This window comes from Elaeis guineensis, chromosome 13 (assembly GCF_000442705.2).
Source record: "Elaeis guineensis isolate ETL-2024a chromosome 13, EG11, whole genome shotgun sequence".
NCBI classification, from domain to species: domain Eukaryota; kingdom Viridiplantae; phylum Streptophyta; class Magnoliopsida; order Arecales; family Arecaceae; genus Elaeis; species Elaeis guineensis.
The window spans coordinates 1,532,229-1,546,645 of NC_026005.2; the positions used below are offsets into that span (position 1 = coordinate 1,532,229).

At 37.0% G+C, this 14,417-nt stretch overlaps 1 protein-coding gene across 1 annotated transcript; it reads right to left on the reverse strand.

Annotated features, from left to right (window-relative positions):
* Positions 1-13,796: 13,796 nt before the first annotated feature.
* On the reverse strand, positions 13,797-14,417 carry LOC140853301 (galactoside 2-alpha-L-fucosyltransferase-like; the record flags this gene model as incomplete). Its single annotated transcript, XM_073247758.1, has 1 exon — positions 13,797-14,417. A coding segment is annotated over one exon (513 nt), but the record flags the coding sequence as incomplete, so codon positions are not given.

Here is a 14,417-nt window from a genome sequence, read left to right on the forward strand (position 1 = left end):
CATATATGAAAAACTTCAGGAAGGTGTCTTGCAAAGTAAAAGCAAGCTTTTGTAGTCAAAGACCTTCCAACGGTGGAGTGCTCTTTAGGTCTCTGAAGAGAGATACTTAAGGACGTCTCCTTTATTGGTCCCTAAGTTTTGTTTAGTAGACCTCAAAAATATAATATTTAAGCACCTGGCTTATGGTTTCTGATTGCATCCGAAGGTATACAACTGGCTAGGACTTTGCAAGGTCAGAGTCTTCTACCAAATCTATTCGTTGCACATCCACTTCGAGATGTGTGCGACTCCACCACATGCCAGATGTTTGACTTGGGCTGCATGTGGTAACATGTGCGCTTGCACATTGTTTTTATTAAATTACCCCCAACCTTCAGCCGGTAAACAATCACTACTGTTATCTTAAAGTTTCAAATTGGTCAACGTTGTACAGAGGAAGATACATAAATAGCGCTTGAGGTGCCAAAGAATCACATGCCGGTCTCTTTACACTTACGAGAGACTGAGTTGAATCTACGAAAAGGAGAGCAAGCTTTTACTGAGTCAAGAACAAGGACTTGCAACCAGAAATACGACTAAACTGTGTGGTTGGCGTTATACAAGCTTCTACCCAGGATTTAGCGCTTGTGATGTGCATGAAAGAAGACTTTTCTTTTTTGCTTTAAGAATGAAGCAGATCTTTGGTGGATGATTGTTACTCCATCCAATTCTTTCTGTTCTGTTTTATGTAAATTGATAGGTGCACTTCAACATTTGCTGGTGTGTTTTTCTTATTCCTTTTTTAATTAAAGGGAATCAAAACAAGCATACCGGCTATAAAAGATCGTTGCATGTTTTGAGAGAGAGAAACGCGATTAAGACTTACTAGGGTGAAACTCCTAAGCGACTCTCAAGATCTTGCGTTGCAGAGCAAAGTAAGCATGTGCCCTACAAAAATAAATAGGATAAAAATAACGATCAGGATTATGTGGCATTCCTACAGAAATATCATGCAAGAATCGGGACTGTGAATCTGTTCAAGTCCTAGCCTGCTGTCCAACTAAAGATATTAGGTTGGATTGGAGTTGCATCAAGCCCGATGCTATCGAGCGTGCATCCCTTCCCAATAGGAAGTACAAAAGTTCCAAGGAGCTCTGTTTTCCTCCTGCAAGATTCAGGTTAGGGTGGTGGTGTTGAGCTGATATGAGACACCCAAATAGACTGTCACCATCCACGAATCCAGAAGGAAATCTAGGTCAATCCTGCAGGATTACTCAAACAGCCACTAGGTAATAACAAGTACAGTAACCTATGTTGTTCACCCAACTGGGTCCATGTCCATGGCGGGAGGAAAGACTAGAACTGAGAACACAGCCTTACATAAGAAATAAGAGCTGCAGAGATGGGAAGAGGTGTACTTCATTCGTGAGTGTGTTTTTTAACAGTCTCTCATACAATATATGTTTATAAGATATATGATTTTTCTTCTTTTTCTTTCGTGCAACTGCATTAAGATACGCCTCTTTATAGGAAATTTAATCTAAATATAAAAATAAATATATCTCCAGTCATTATTGTTCAAGTCCAAACAAATTAGAGATGAAGAATGTTATGAAAATACTGAAAAATGAATCTGTGTTACTTCTATCCTGTAAAACAATACTGCAAAAGAGTTCTTCTAGTACGTGCCAGAAGATCTCAATGTCTATACTTAATAGAAAGTCACAGACTATATTTATAGGCTAGACTAGGGACTCTTTTAGATTAATACAACTTCCATCCATCAAAGAAGTGTAATCATAGTGGAGTCCTTATTTTGACATGAGTCTATTTTTATCTCAAAAATTTTTTAATCCTATTATACCTATATTTTAAGTATTTTCAGTAGTAAACTTAATATAAACTTGCTCTTCATGGAGTAATTGTTCTTGAATTGGTTGTTCACGATCTTGTGGATGTTCTTGAATAATAATCAATTCCACATCTTTTGTAGGTTGATCAATTTATTTTTTATTTCCTCAAATTCATCTTTACAAGAAAAACCACTCCTACTAAGTTCATAATCCTCAAGAATCTTAGCATTCTTAGCTTCAACTATTATAGGTACATGGTTAAGACAATAAATCTTATATCCTTTGGAATTTACTACATAGCTAATAAAATAGCCACTAACTATTCTGGGATCCAATTTCTTTTAATATTGATTATAAATCTATACCTCAATAGGACATCACTATATGCGTAAGTGACTTAAACTCATTTTCTATCCTTTCCATAACTCAAAAAGAATTTTAAATACAGCCTTTAATGGAATCTTGTTTTAGACATACATTGCATTTTTAATACTTCACTCCAAAGAGATAAAGGAAGATTAAAATTACTAATCATATTTCTTACCATGTCCATTACTATATGATTCTTTCTTTTTGCCACACCATTTTATTATGATATTCCAAGTATTGTGTATTGGACAATCATACCTCTTCTTTAAAGAACTTACCAAATGGGCCCACCAATTAACTCTTTCAATGTACCTTCTATAGTACTCTTCACTTCTGTCAAATCTTACGATTTTTATTTTTTTGTTCATTTATTTTTCTACTTCTGTTTGATAAATCTTAAAAGCATCTAATGCCTCACTCTTTTCAAAAAGAAGATAGAGATACATATATCTAGTATGGTCATCAATGAATGAGATAAAATATCTCTGATCATTAAAATAAGAAATAAAAAATGGTTCATAGATATCAGTGTGTATGATTTTTAAAATATTAGAATTTCTTTTGGTACGTTTAGAAGATTTGTTAGTTTGTTTTTTCTTTATGCAATCTGAAAAAGTATCAAAGTCAATAAAATCAATATTTTTTAAAATATCATCATTTATCAATCTCTTTATTTTCTCTAAAGAGATAAGAACTAATATCTTATGCCATAATCTTTTATACCAATATTATCACTATGAATAGATGAGTGATTACATTCAAAATTTAGATTCAAAACTAATTTATATAAACCATCCGTCAAAAAATCAATGCCAATGATATTTTTATTCTAAAAAAGGTTAACTATAGAATTCTCAGAATGAAAACCAAAATCAATTTTGTTAACTTGGAAATAAAAATGAAATTCTCAAAGAAACTAGGGATATAAAAAGTATTTTCAAGATCCAAAATAAAATTAGAATTCAAAACTAATCTAAAGATTCCCATGGCTTCCACATATGAACTTATCTAATTGGTTGAATGGATACCTCATTCACTTCCTTTCGAGTCCCTTAGATTTAGAAAATCCTACATGATATTGACAATATGAATTATAATACCAGAATCAATCTACCAAATATTATTAAGAATATCAATAGAAAAAGATTCATAACATGCTAGAGATATGAAAGTACCTTTCTTTGCAAACCATTTCTTATACTTTATACAGTCTTTCTTCATGTGTCTCTTTTTCTTACAACATGCATCTTTATTCCACGGTGCTTTATTGATATTGTAGTATCCTTTTTTTTGGAGGGAGCACCTTTTTCTTTTCTTTCTTTATCATGAGAAACCAGATTAGCACTTTCATACTTTATATATTGCTTCTCTTATTTCAATCTTTCTTCCTTTTGAACACACATGGTCAAAAGTTCATTAATAGATTATTTTTGCTTATATATCTTATAGAAAATCTTGAATATGACATATTCTGTAGGTAGAGAATTTAAAATGAAATGAACCAGAAAGGTGTCAAAATCTCAACTTTCAAAGACTTAAGTTGAACAGCAATATCTTTTATTTCCATAATAAGGTCACGTACACCATTAAAACTATCAAACCTCATACCTGAATATTTTTTCATTAAGGTACTAGCCAATGCCTTATCAGAACTTTCAAATCATTTTTCAATGGCCTTTATAAAATTCTTGACATTATCATATTGGAGGATTGATCCCCTAATACTTTTAGGCACTCAAGACTTGATAAGCATCAAACTCAAGCGATTAGATCGCTCCCATTTTTCATATACCAAAATCTATTGTGGCATACTTAAATCTATGGGAATAGATGGTTTATCTACATAGAGCACTAAGTCAAGATCTTTATGCCCGAGAGTGTAAAAAATACTATCTTTTCAATCAAAAAAATTATCACCGCTTAGCATTGCAATAAGAGCAGCATTATTAATATATGTAGTAGGATTAGCTGCAATAATTATTAAGTATAGAAAACTTTAGTACTATGAAGCATAAACTGTAATATAAAATAATCAATATTAATTTCAGTAGTAAATTCTAACCTTCTTATAGAGAGAAGTGCATCATGCATAGAATTTAATAATACTTTATTAGTAAGATCAGTAACATAGATATCAAAAGATAATAAATTTCCATACCTATAGGTCTAAGAAATATCTATCCTTAATATCTAGATTACTATCTTATTCCAATTAAATCGTAAAAATAACCACTCCCTATAGATAAAGTTAATTATCTCCATGATTTAATTATAATTTTATTCACAGCTATTACACTTTAATTTATAGTCTTTATATGGTTTTTACTATATCCAGGATGCTATGGCTATTTCTGAATATAATAAACCAATTAACTTTAATATGGTATTGAATAACCCCAAATAACTATATGAAACTTTATTATGATTTTTCATCTTTATCATAATCACAAATTTTCGACAAATAAACAATAATCCAGACCTTTTGTTTAATCAAATAAATTAGAATGCATACTTTAAAAGGACCTTTATGTAATAAAGTTTATTATGGAGACTAAATAAAAGTCCAAAGGTATTTATATAATAAACTCTTTCATAGGGATCACAATACAATTTTCAAGGATTTTTATGGAATTAATTACTTTATAAGAGACTAAATTGCAAAAGTTTCTGAACTGCATTCGGTCTCGTTTAGTCAATTATTGGAAAAGGTTTTTACTAAATATGTACCTTATTAGGGATTAAATTGCAAAATCCTTTGTTTTAGTAGATGGTTAACCAGGTTTCGGATTTTGGGTGAGGACCCAAAACCCGAACCCGTTTGCATCACCTTCTTCCTCTCCCGTCTCCCCGATCAGTTCTAAACCCACATTTGCCGGCGATTGACCACCCGTAAACACCGCCGGCGAGACACCAGCTTTCCTCTACCACCGACGGTCGTCCTGAGACCACTGTCCCGACCGCCGGTGAGCCAGCGATGGGTGGATCAATGGGAGATTCAAGAAGCACAAGCCGGCGCTTTTCTCCCTTAAATCCGGACCGACGCCGTTGGAAGATATTAGGAATGTACATTGCCTATATCAGAATATACAGAATATTAGAAATGTACATTGTCTAGAATATTTTTTACAATGGCATGTTACAGAATATTAGGAATGTCCATTGTCTAGAATATTATCTAGAATATTTTATAATTACTATGGCATGTTTTTGAATTGGAAGGATCACATGATTGATACCGTGATCTCTCCAATTTTCTGCCTGTTTCTCTCTTCTTCATCTCTATATATGAATGTACATATCATAGTGAAATATATTGAAGAGATCTTCTCCATTTTTTTTTATGTTTCTCCTCTTTTCCTGCATCTCTCGAGTTTTTCTTTTACATGGTATCAGAGCAGGGTCGCCATTGATCCAAGTCTTTTCCTCGATTAAGTGCTTACAGCAGGTTGTTGCTGAAGCATCCTCTTGCACGTAGCTAGAGGCAAATAGTTGCTACATCTTATCCTCATCAACATGTCCGATCAAATCGATCAAAGCACCACAATCGAATCTATGGAGGATGGTTCGTCATCGACCTTAAATGCTGCACATGATCCGGCAGCTCCCTATTTCATCTCACCTTCAGAGAATCCTGAGAATGCTCTTGTGATATCTCTACTAAGGGACCGAACTATCCTGCATGGCGAAGGACCATTATCACTGCTCTTCAGCCAAACGAAAAATTCAGTTTGTTGATGGGACACTTGCACGACCTATAGATGGATCGCGGGATCATTTTCTCTGGGATACGTGCAATTCAATGGTGATGTCATGGATCTACAACTCTATTGTACCAGAAATCTATGACAGCATCTCTTTTTTTGAAAGTGCTCAAGATATTTGGGTCGATCTTGAGGAAAGATACTCTCAAGGCAATGCTCCTCGCTTCATAAGTTAAAGATCCAAATCTGGAGTTTCAGGCAAGGCAATGATATGACTATTGCCGCTTATTATGCCCATCTTCGTGGCTTGTGGGAGGAACTTACGGCTTATTCCAAGGTGCCGACTTGTTCGTATGGAGCCACTAGAGAGATCCAAGTTGAGAAAGAAGAAGAAAGACTACATCAATTTTTTTTTTGGTTTCAAGAACTCCTACGACACGTTGTGAGATCAGCTGCTGTCCATGGAGCCATTATCAACAGTTAATAAGGCATATGCCTTATTGATTCGAGGTGAGAAGCAAAAGAAAGTCGCCGCTGTTCGAACTTCTCAACCCGAAGCCGCGGCTCTCGCTGTTAAGCCCATGACAGAAAGGGCGAATAAAGAGATCGGCTCCAAAGAAAGGAATAAAAAATATTTTCGATGCGACCACTGTAAGAAGAAAGGACATATCCGTGATAGATACTTCGAGCTAATCGGGTACCCACTTGGATGGCAATCCAAAGATCGAGTTAAGGGTAGAGGCAATGGAACCGAGATCGGTAGTCAGCACCAAAGAGGGGTTGCCGTGAATGCTACTACACCATTGAATACAGACAGAATCTCTTCAATACCGGATCTTTCTCCTACACAATATCAGCAACTTATTTTTCTTCTTGGACAAGATAAGACTCAAAGTATCGTAAATTTTGTTGGTAAGACCTCTCTTGATTCTTTTCATCATTCTTGGATCCTTGATAGTGGTGCTTCCAACACTTAACCTTTTGTAAGTCCTTTCTTCATAATATTGAACCTCTTGACAATGCACTCCCAGTTACTTTACTTAATGGAGTCAATATGCCTGTACATTCATATGGTGATGTTACTTTGACTAATGATATTACCTTGCACCGTACTTTATATGCTCCTAATTTTACTTGCAATCTTGTTTCAGTAAGCAAACTTGCTCGAGAACTTAATTGTGCTGTTCTCTTCTTTCTCACATTTTGTGCTCTACAGGACCTTACCACGAGGAAGCTGATTGGATTGGATGAACTCCGAGATGGTCTTTACTACTTCAAAGGCTTGGCAATACGTCCTGCACAGACAAATAAAGTCAATATTTCGATTAATCTCTGGCATGCTCGGTTAGGACATTGCTCTTACAAGCGTTTGAAACTTGTTCCTTTTCTTTCAAATACTTCTTTTGATTCCATAAATAATTATTGTGATATTTGCTATCGTGCAAAACAGACAAGAAAGCCTTTTTCCTTGAGCATTAATAAATCTGCTTCACCATTTAATTTAGTTCATATTGATATATGGGGACCATATCGCACCCCATCACACACGGGAGCTTATTTCTTTCTCACTATTGTTGATGATTGCACAAGGGCTACTTGGGTTTATCTATTACAAAGAAAATCCGAGGCATACCAATGCTTTATTAATTTTCATGCTATAGTCAAAAATCATTTTGATGCCAACATTAAACACATACGTAGTGATAACGCTCAAGAGTTTGTAGTCGGACCATTAAAATCACATCTTCTAGAACATGGGATTATATCACAAACTTCTTGTGTTGGGACACCAGAACAAAATGGAGTGGTTGAGCGTAAACATCGACATCTATTAAATATTGCCCGTGCTCTAAGATTTTAAGCCAACTTGCCTGTGTCATTTTGGGGAGAATGTGTTTTGACTGCCGCCTATTTAATTAACTTGACACCTACACCAAAATTGAATGGCAAGAGTTCCTACGAACTCTTATTTCATAAACCACCCACCTATGATCATCTGAGAGTTTTTGGTAGCCTTTGTTATGTGCATGAGACGTCCAGTGATAAATTTCAACCTCGTTCTCGTGCTTGTGTGTTCGTTGGATACTCTCTTGGTCAAAAGGGCTATCGTGTATATAACCTTGAAACTCATAAAATATTTACTTCACGTGATGTTATCTTTCATGAGAAGATGTTTCCTTATTCTCAAATATTACCTTTTTTTCTATTATACCTTCTTTTTCACAATCAAATCAGACTGATTATGATGTGGGATTTTCTTTGGCAACCAATAATTTACCTCATGTACCTAATTTGGGTCAGACCCAAGGATAGATTTCAAACCCTATTCTTTCTCATGAGTCAGATCAAACACAAACCAATTTCATTGATTCAAACCAAATGTCAAGTTTGAACAGGACTCTTGATGCAATCGACACTATCTCTCCTGAGCAGGCTTCATCTTCTAAGACCATTGGACCTAATTCATGACCCGTCAGAGATAGGAAGCAACCCTTCGATTACAGGACTACATTGTCGATGCCCCAGGAGTGGGGAGACCCCCGGACACATCCGCCAATTCAGTGATCTCAGGTAAGCCTTATCCTATTTCTTGCTACCTCACTTATTCTAAGCTTAATACTTCCCATCGAGCTTTTATTTCAGCTATTACCTCTCATAAAGAACCTAAAACCTTTTCTCAAGCTGTAAAGGATCCTAAGTGGCGAGAAGCAATGGGGGCTGAGCTCACTGCTCTCCAGCAAAATGGCACTTAGACTTTGGAGCATCTACCACTCGGAAAGAAACCCATTGGATCGAGATGGGTATACAAAATTAAATACAAGGCTGATGGTTCTATTGAGCGATACAAGGCTCGATTAGTGGCAAAGGGATACACACAAATAGAAGGCCTTGACTACACCAAGATTTTTGCTCCGGTGGCTAAATTGACTACAGTACGATGTCTTATAGCTGTTGCTTCCGCTAAACATTGGCAGTTACATCAGTTGGACGTCAACAATGTTTCCTTCATGGCGATCTTCATGAAGAAGTATACATGACATCTCCGTCAGGATTTCTAAAACCAAGTGATACACGTGTTTGTCGGTTGCGTAAGTTTCTTTATGGACTCAAGCAAGCATCAAGATAGTGGTTTGAAAAGTTCTCCCACCCTTGCTCCAATATGGTTGTACTCAATCTAAAGCCGATCACTCTCTATTCACCAAACAGGATAAGGACTCTTTCATTGCCATTCTTGTTTATGTGGATGATATGATTATTACAGGGAATAACCCTTCGAAATGTCAGGCACTGAAACAATATTTGCAAGACAAGTTTCACATTAAAGACCTGGGCAACTTAAAATATTTTCTTGGATTAGAAGTGGCACGATCACCTTCGGGCATATTTGTATCACAACAAAAATATACTCTTGACATTCTTCAGGAGACCGGAATGATTGAGACCAAGCCCATAAAATTTTCGATGCAGCAACATCTCAAGCTCACGACGGATGATGGAAAACTACTTGATGATCCAGGTCCATATCATCGATTGCTGGGATGACTCATTTATTTGACCATCACTAGGCCTGATATTGCATACTCAGTGCATGTTCTGACACAGTTTATGCAATCTCCTCGGCAACCACACTTAGACGCAGCCTTTCGCATTTTGCGATATTTGAAAGGATCTCCAGGTCAAGGCATATTTTTTTAAGTGTCAACACCTTTCAGTTATATGCTTATTATGATGCAGACTGGGCAGGATGTCCCATGATAAGATGCTCTACTACAGGTTTCTATGTTTCCTTAGGAGATGCTCCGATTTCTTGGCGTGCTAAGAAGCAGACAACAGTATCTCATTCCTCTGCAGAGGCCGAATACCGGGCTATGGCACACACTATCAGTGAATTACTATGGCTTCGAGCCCTCTTATCCGACCTCAGTGTTTCACATCATGGTCCTATGTTCTTTTATTGCGATAATCAAGCAGCTTTACACATTGCTGCAAATCTTGTGTTTCATGAGCGGACCAAACACATAGAAATTGATTGTCATTTTGTCAGAGAGCGACTACAATCTCAAGACATTGCTACACGATATGTTCCTACACATTGTCAGCTTGCAGATATCTTTACCAAAGCTCTCAGCTGTGATCATTTTCAAGAGATTCTATGCAAGTTGGGCATTCGAAATCTCTATGCGCCAACTTGAGGGAGACTATTAGGAATATACATTGCCTATATCAGGAATATACAGAATATTAGGAATGTACATTGTCTAGAATATTTTTTACAATGGCATGTTACAGAATATTAGGAATGTCCATTGTCTAGAATATTTTATAATTACTATGGCATGTTTTTGAATTGGAAGGATCACGTGATTGATACCGTGATCTCTCCAATTTCCTGCCTGTTTCTCTCTTCTTCATCTCTATATATGGATATACATATCATAGTGAAATATATCGAAGAGATCTTCTCCACTTTTTTTTTATGTTTCTCCTCCTTTTCCTGCATCTCTCGGGTTTTTCTTTTACAGAAGACCCTAATGGCGAACCGTCGGACTCTCCTAAACTGATGGTGGGATTCCCGGCTACTGAGGAGACAACACCGGAGAAAACTTTCGATCAGCTTCCATGGATCGGCCGGTCCTGTTCCACGGCAAAATCCGGCCCTGCCACTGGATAGGGACTCCCTCGCCACATCCGTCCGGAGAGACTTGCCGTTGGCCGATGTCCCAGATGGCTGCCGGCAACCTCTCGGCCCTTACGCTCGGATTCACCGGCCATTCACAAGATCCGACGACATTCTTTCTCCCCTTTCTTTTTTCTAATGAAGGAAAGGGTGGTTGCCGAAAGGGGAGGACGTCGGCGGCTAATCATGGCCGCTGGACACGGACCGGAGGTCCGGCCACCGTGATGGGAGGAGAAGGACGCACCGTAGGCCCTCTTCTTCTTTGTTTTAATTAATTTATTTATTTATTTAAAAATAATTCTAGCCCAAAAAATAAATCACAAAATAAATAAACAAAAATTATAAGTCTTTACGAGAACAAAAAAAAAATAGATCCAAATCGAGATGACTCCAATCGCAAAGGATCCAGATTAGATCTACGTCCAACATCGCGGCTTTAAGATTTGCCCTTAACCCCATTTTCAAGTGTCGAAAGAAGTAAATGAAATCTTTTCTTCTTCATTTTATTTATAAATAATAATTAAAAAATTTAAAAATTTAAATTTTTATTATTAAATTAATACCTTCTTTCCTTTCCATTATTTAAATACCTCCAGTTTCCTTCTCTCTCTCTCTCTCTCTCTCTCTCGCTTTCTTCCTTGGGCCTCATGCCTACTCCTCTCCCTTTCCCTGTATAACCCCTCTTCCCAGGATTACATACGGACCGTCAATCCTATATCTCTAGATTTTTGGAGACTTTGTGTTCGAAAAAGATTTTAATCTATTTTTCATAAATTTTATCTTATTTTTTTAGTTATAGATAGACAATCTTTGTTAGTCATTTTATTCTTAATATGTTTAAAATATTTTATTGGATTCATAGAAATATATTCATTTGCAAGAATTTAAAAAATTGATCTTTGTGTAGCATCCTTCATGAGTTGTATGAAACCTCAAAGAAATGAGCATTATAAATCATTAATACAATGCATTGAAACATTTTGAGTTGTATGTTACACAACGCTGGTGGAGATACTCCGGTTCACATACTCGGAGATGCTTGAGATGTGGCTGATTGGGAGATTTAGCCTTCGAAATCAAGTATCTCATGAGGTGGCAGATGAATAGATTTTTGGATGCGCTTGTTTGGACTCTTGCATCAGTCCATCATTTTTTTTTCTTTAATCAATTTTTTGAGTATAATGAGATAATTCTTTTGCGTGTAATTCCATTATGAATAATTAAAAATAGTGAACATACGGGATATTATAACCAAAGTTTCAAGTTTTATTATCAATGATAAAATTTGCATCCCATGCATCGCATGAGATTATAAACTAGTAAAAGATAATATTTATATCACGGCTAATATCTAACTAAATCAACTTAATATTGGAACCCGTATCTTCGTAGCGCCTTACATTTATTTGGCAAGCTCAAAAGGATTACTACAGTGACTACGCCCGAATTGGAGAAATAGTGGCATGAGGGTCTTCAATTTGAAAACGGTACAATAGTTGAAGCCAATGAAGCTCAAATGTCCAATCTCAAGTTCATCCTTCTGGGACTTCAGTTAGCTTCCAATCCGAAGGTTAACTTTGCCAAAAGCACCCTTATCCCTTTGAGTCAGATTCCAGAAGAAGTTGGTCTTCTTGCTAGGATTCTTGGGTGTATCACTAGTAGCTTTCCTCCTACCTATCTGGACATGGAATAACTGACTGGAAGGGACAAACTTTATCATTGAAGATAGATTGGTTCTTTTAAATTCTGCTCCATTATCACCACTGATGTATTATATGTCCGATTCCTGGAGGGAATGAGAACGCCCCAATCCTCCATAACCCAATCCCAATTCTCCCCTCCTATTCAAATGCTATTTCAATTCCGACTCCCATCATGGACCAAATACACTCTTGGTCTCTTCAACTTTTGCAAGTCAATCATTAATATTGATACAGTGGTCTCTGAGTATTGGAACCCCCCAAATAACTGCGGTCAATTAAACTCAAACTTCCTCTATTAAGTCAGGCATTTGCAGAATTCAGAAGCTTAGTAGAGCTATAAAACATGGTGCAACCCTCCAATGGAAGAGACAGTGCATTGAAAGTGGACAGGAAGTTGAATTTATCCTGTTAAATCTTCTTACAGATTACTAAACCATGGGGGTGTTGGTTTAGTAATCCCCCTAGCCCAGCACCGTGGAAGCTATAGCACCTGATAAATGCAAAATCTTCATGTGGTTGGGCACAAACAAGCTCCCCACAAGAGAGGTTCTTAACAACTGGGGTTGGAGCTCTCTTTTGCGCTGTCGATCATGTAAGGCCTCCTCTGATTCAGTCAACCATCTCCCACCAAACTACTACTATTCTGATTGTATATGCGGAATGGTGAACTGCTGTCAGGGTAGTCACTGGAGATGTAGAATGTCAGTTAAGTCAGTTGGTCTTGTTGGAGATCTAAGGCTCGCCCGAAGATGTACAGCAAAGCTTGAAACTCTCTGATCATTTCTATCTCCTGGTGCATCTGAATGGAAAGAAACAATAACCTTTTTTTTTTTTTTTTGGCAAGGAAGTCACCTCTCTGCACTCTCATAAAAGGCATTTTGTTTCTCTTATTGTGGAGTGCCATTGTTAGTCAAAGACATGTCTGGTTTCTACCTTCTTCCCCCTCCTTGTAAACCTCCCCCCTGATGTAAAACCTCTGTTGCTTCCGATCTTCTGAGTCAGTGCCGTTGTAAACTTCATATCTTTCATACCCTCCTCCAAAAGAGAAATTCTGGCATGCAGAAATTAGAGGCTGTAGGACCTGTCCAAGATTTTGTATGCCTTAATCCTTTCAACACCTAGCTTTATCTCTCTCAAGCAACTAAATTTATATCCCTATATGTTTAGGATCAATGCTCGTACCCGAATTTATCATATACATTATATTATCGATCAGTTTATCTAATCCAGATGTACTAAGAAAGACTAAATTCTTTCAATAAAAGGCTCCCAACAATGCAAACCAATGTAGGGCATAATGTGGAGTTCCCCGCCCTCAAATTGCTGATCAGCATTTCCTTTTGCATCAAATAAAAATTCAGCAGCATTCAGCATATTTCTGACCAAACAAGCACCATATCCATCAACAGATTAAGGCTGCAAATTTAATCTGCTATTGTGTATGAAATTAAAAGGTTATTCTTTGGTAATGTCCTTCACTTACATTTTTCTAATTATACACAAAATAATTAACTAGTGGAGTTCTATCTATCAAATATCTGGTGATTTTTGTACAGTCAAACCATACATCTAGCAGGATCTCTAGCATATCCGAATGCAAAAGGTCAGTAAGAAACAGACATTAAGCTTCGTCAACCAGCTTGAGGCCTGAGCTCATATCTTCACAATATCTCACATGCGAGCCCAGTACCTCATCAACATCTCTCTTGCCATGGCAGTAGAAAGTGGGAGGATTATGAAAGCAAGGGTCCATTGATAAGGCTCGACGGCAGGGAGGGTCTGGCATCGTCATGTTCTCCGACCTGATCAAAATCCATGGTTTTAAACCACCAAGACCTTGAGCCACATATCCAAATGTGGACCAGGCACTTGTAACCAATACATCTGTCAAACTCAAAAGATAAATCTCCGCCCATGCTTTCTTGTTGTGCATCTCCTCTTTTGTCTGCTGGACTTGTTCATGGCTTGGTTGATAAACCCCAATAATCTCACCAGTAACAGCCGGGTGCTCGTAGTACATTGTCTTCATCTTCTCATAGACTTCAGAGTGCAAACAAGTAACAAGAACAGCTTTTGATATTCCTTTATTTGTCATCGAAACAATTGGTTCTTTTGTATTGATATCAGGCAGCAA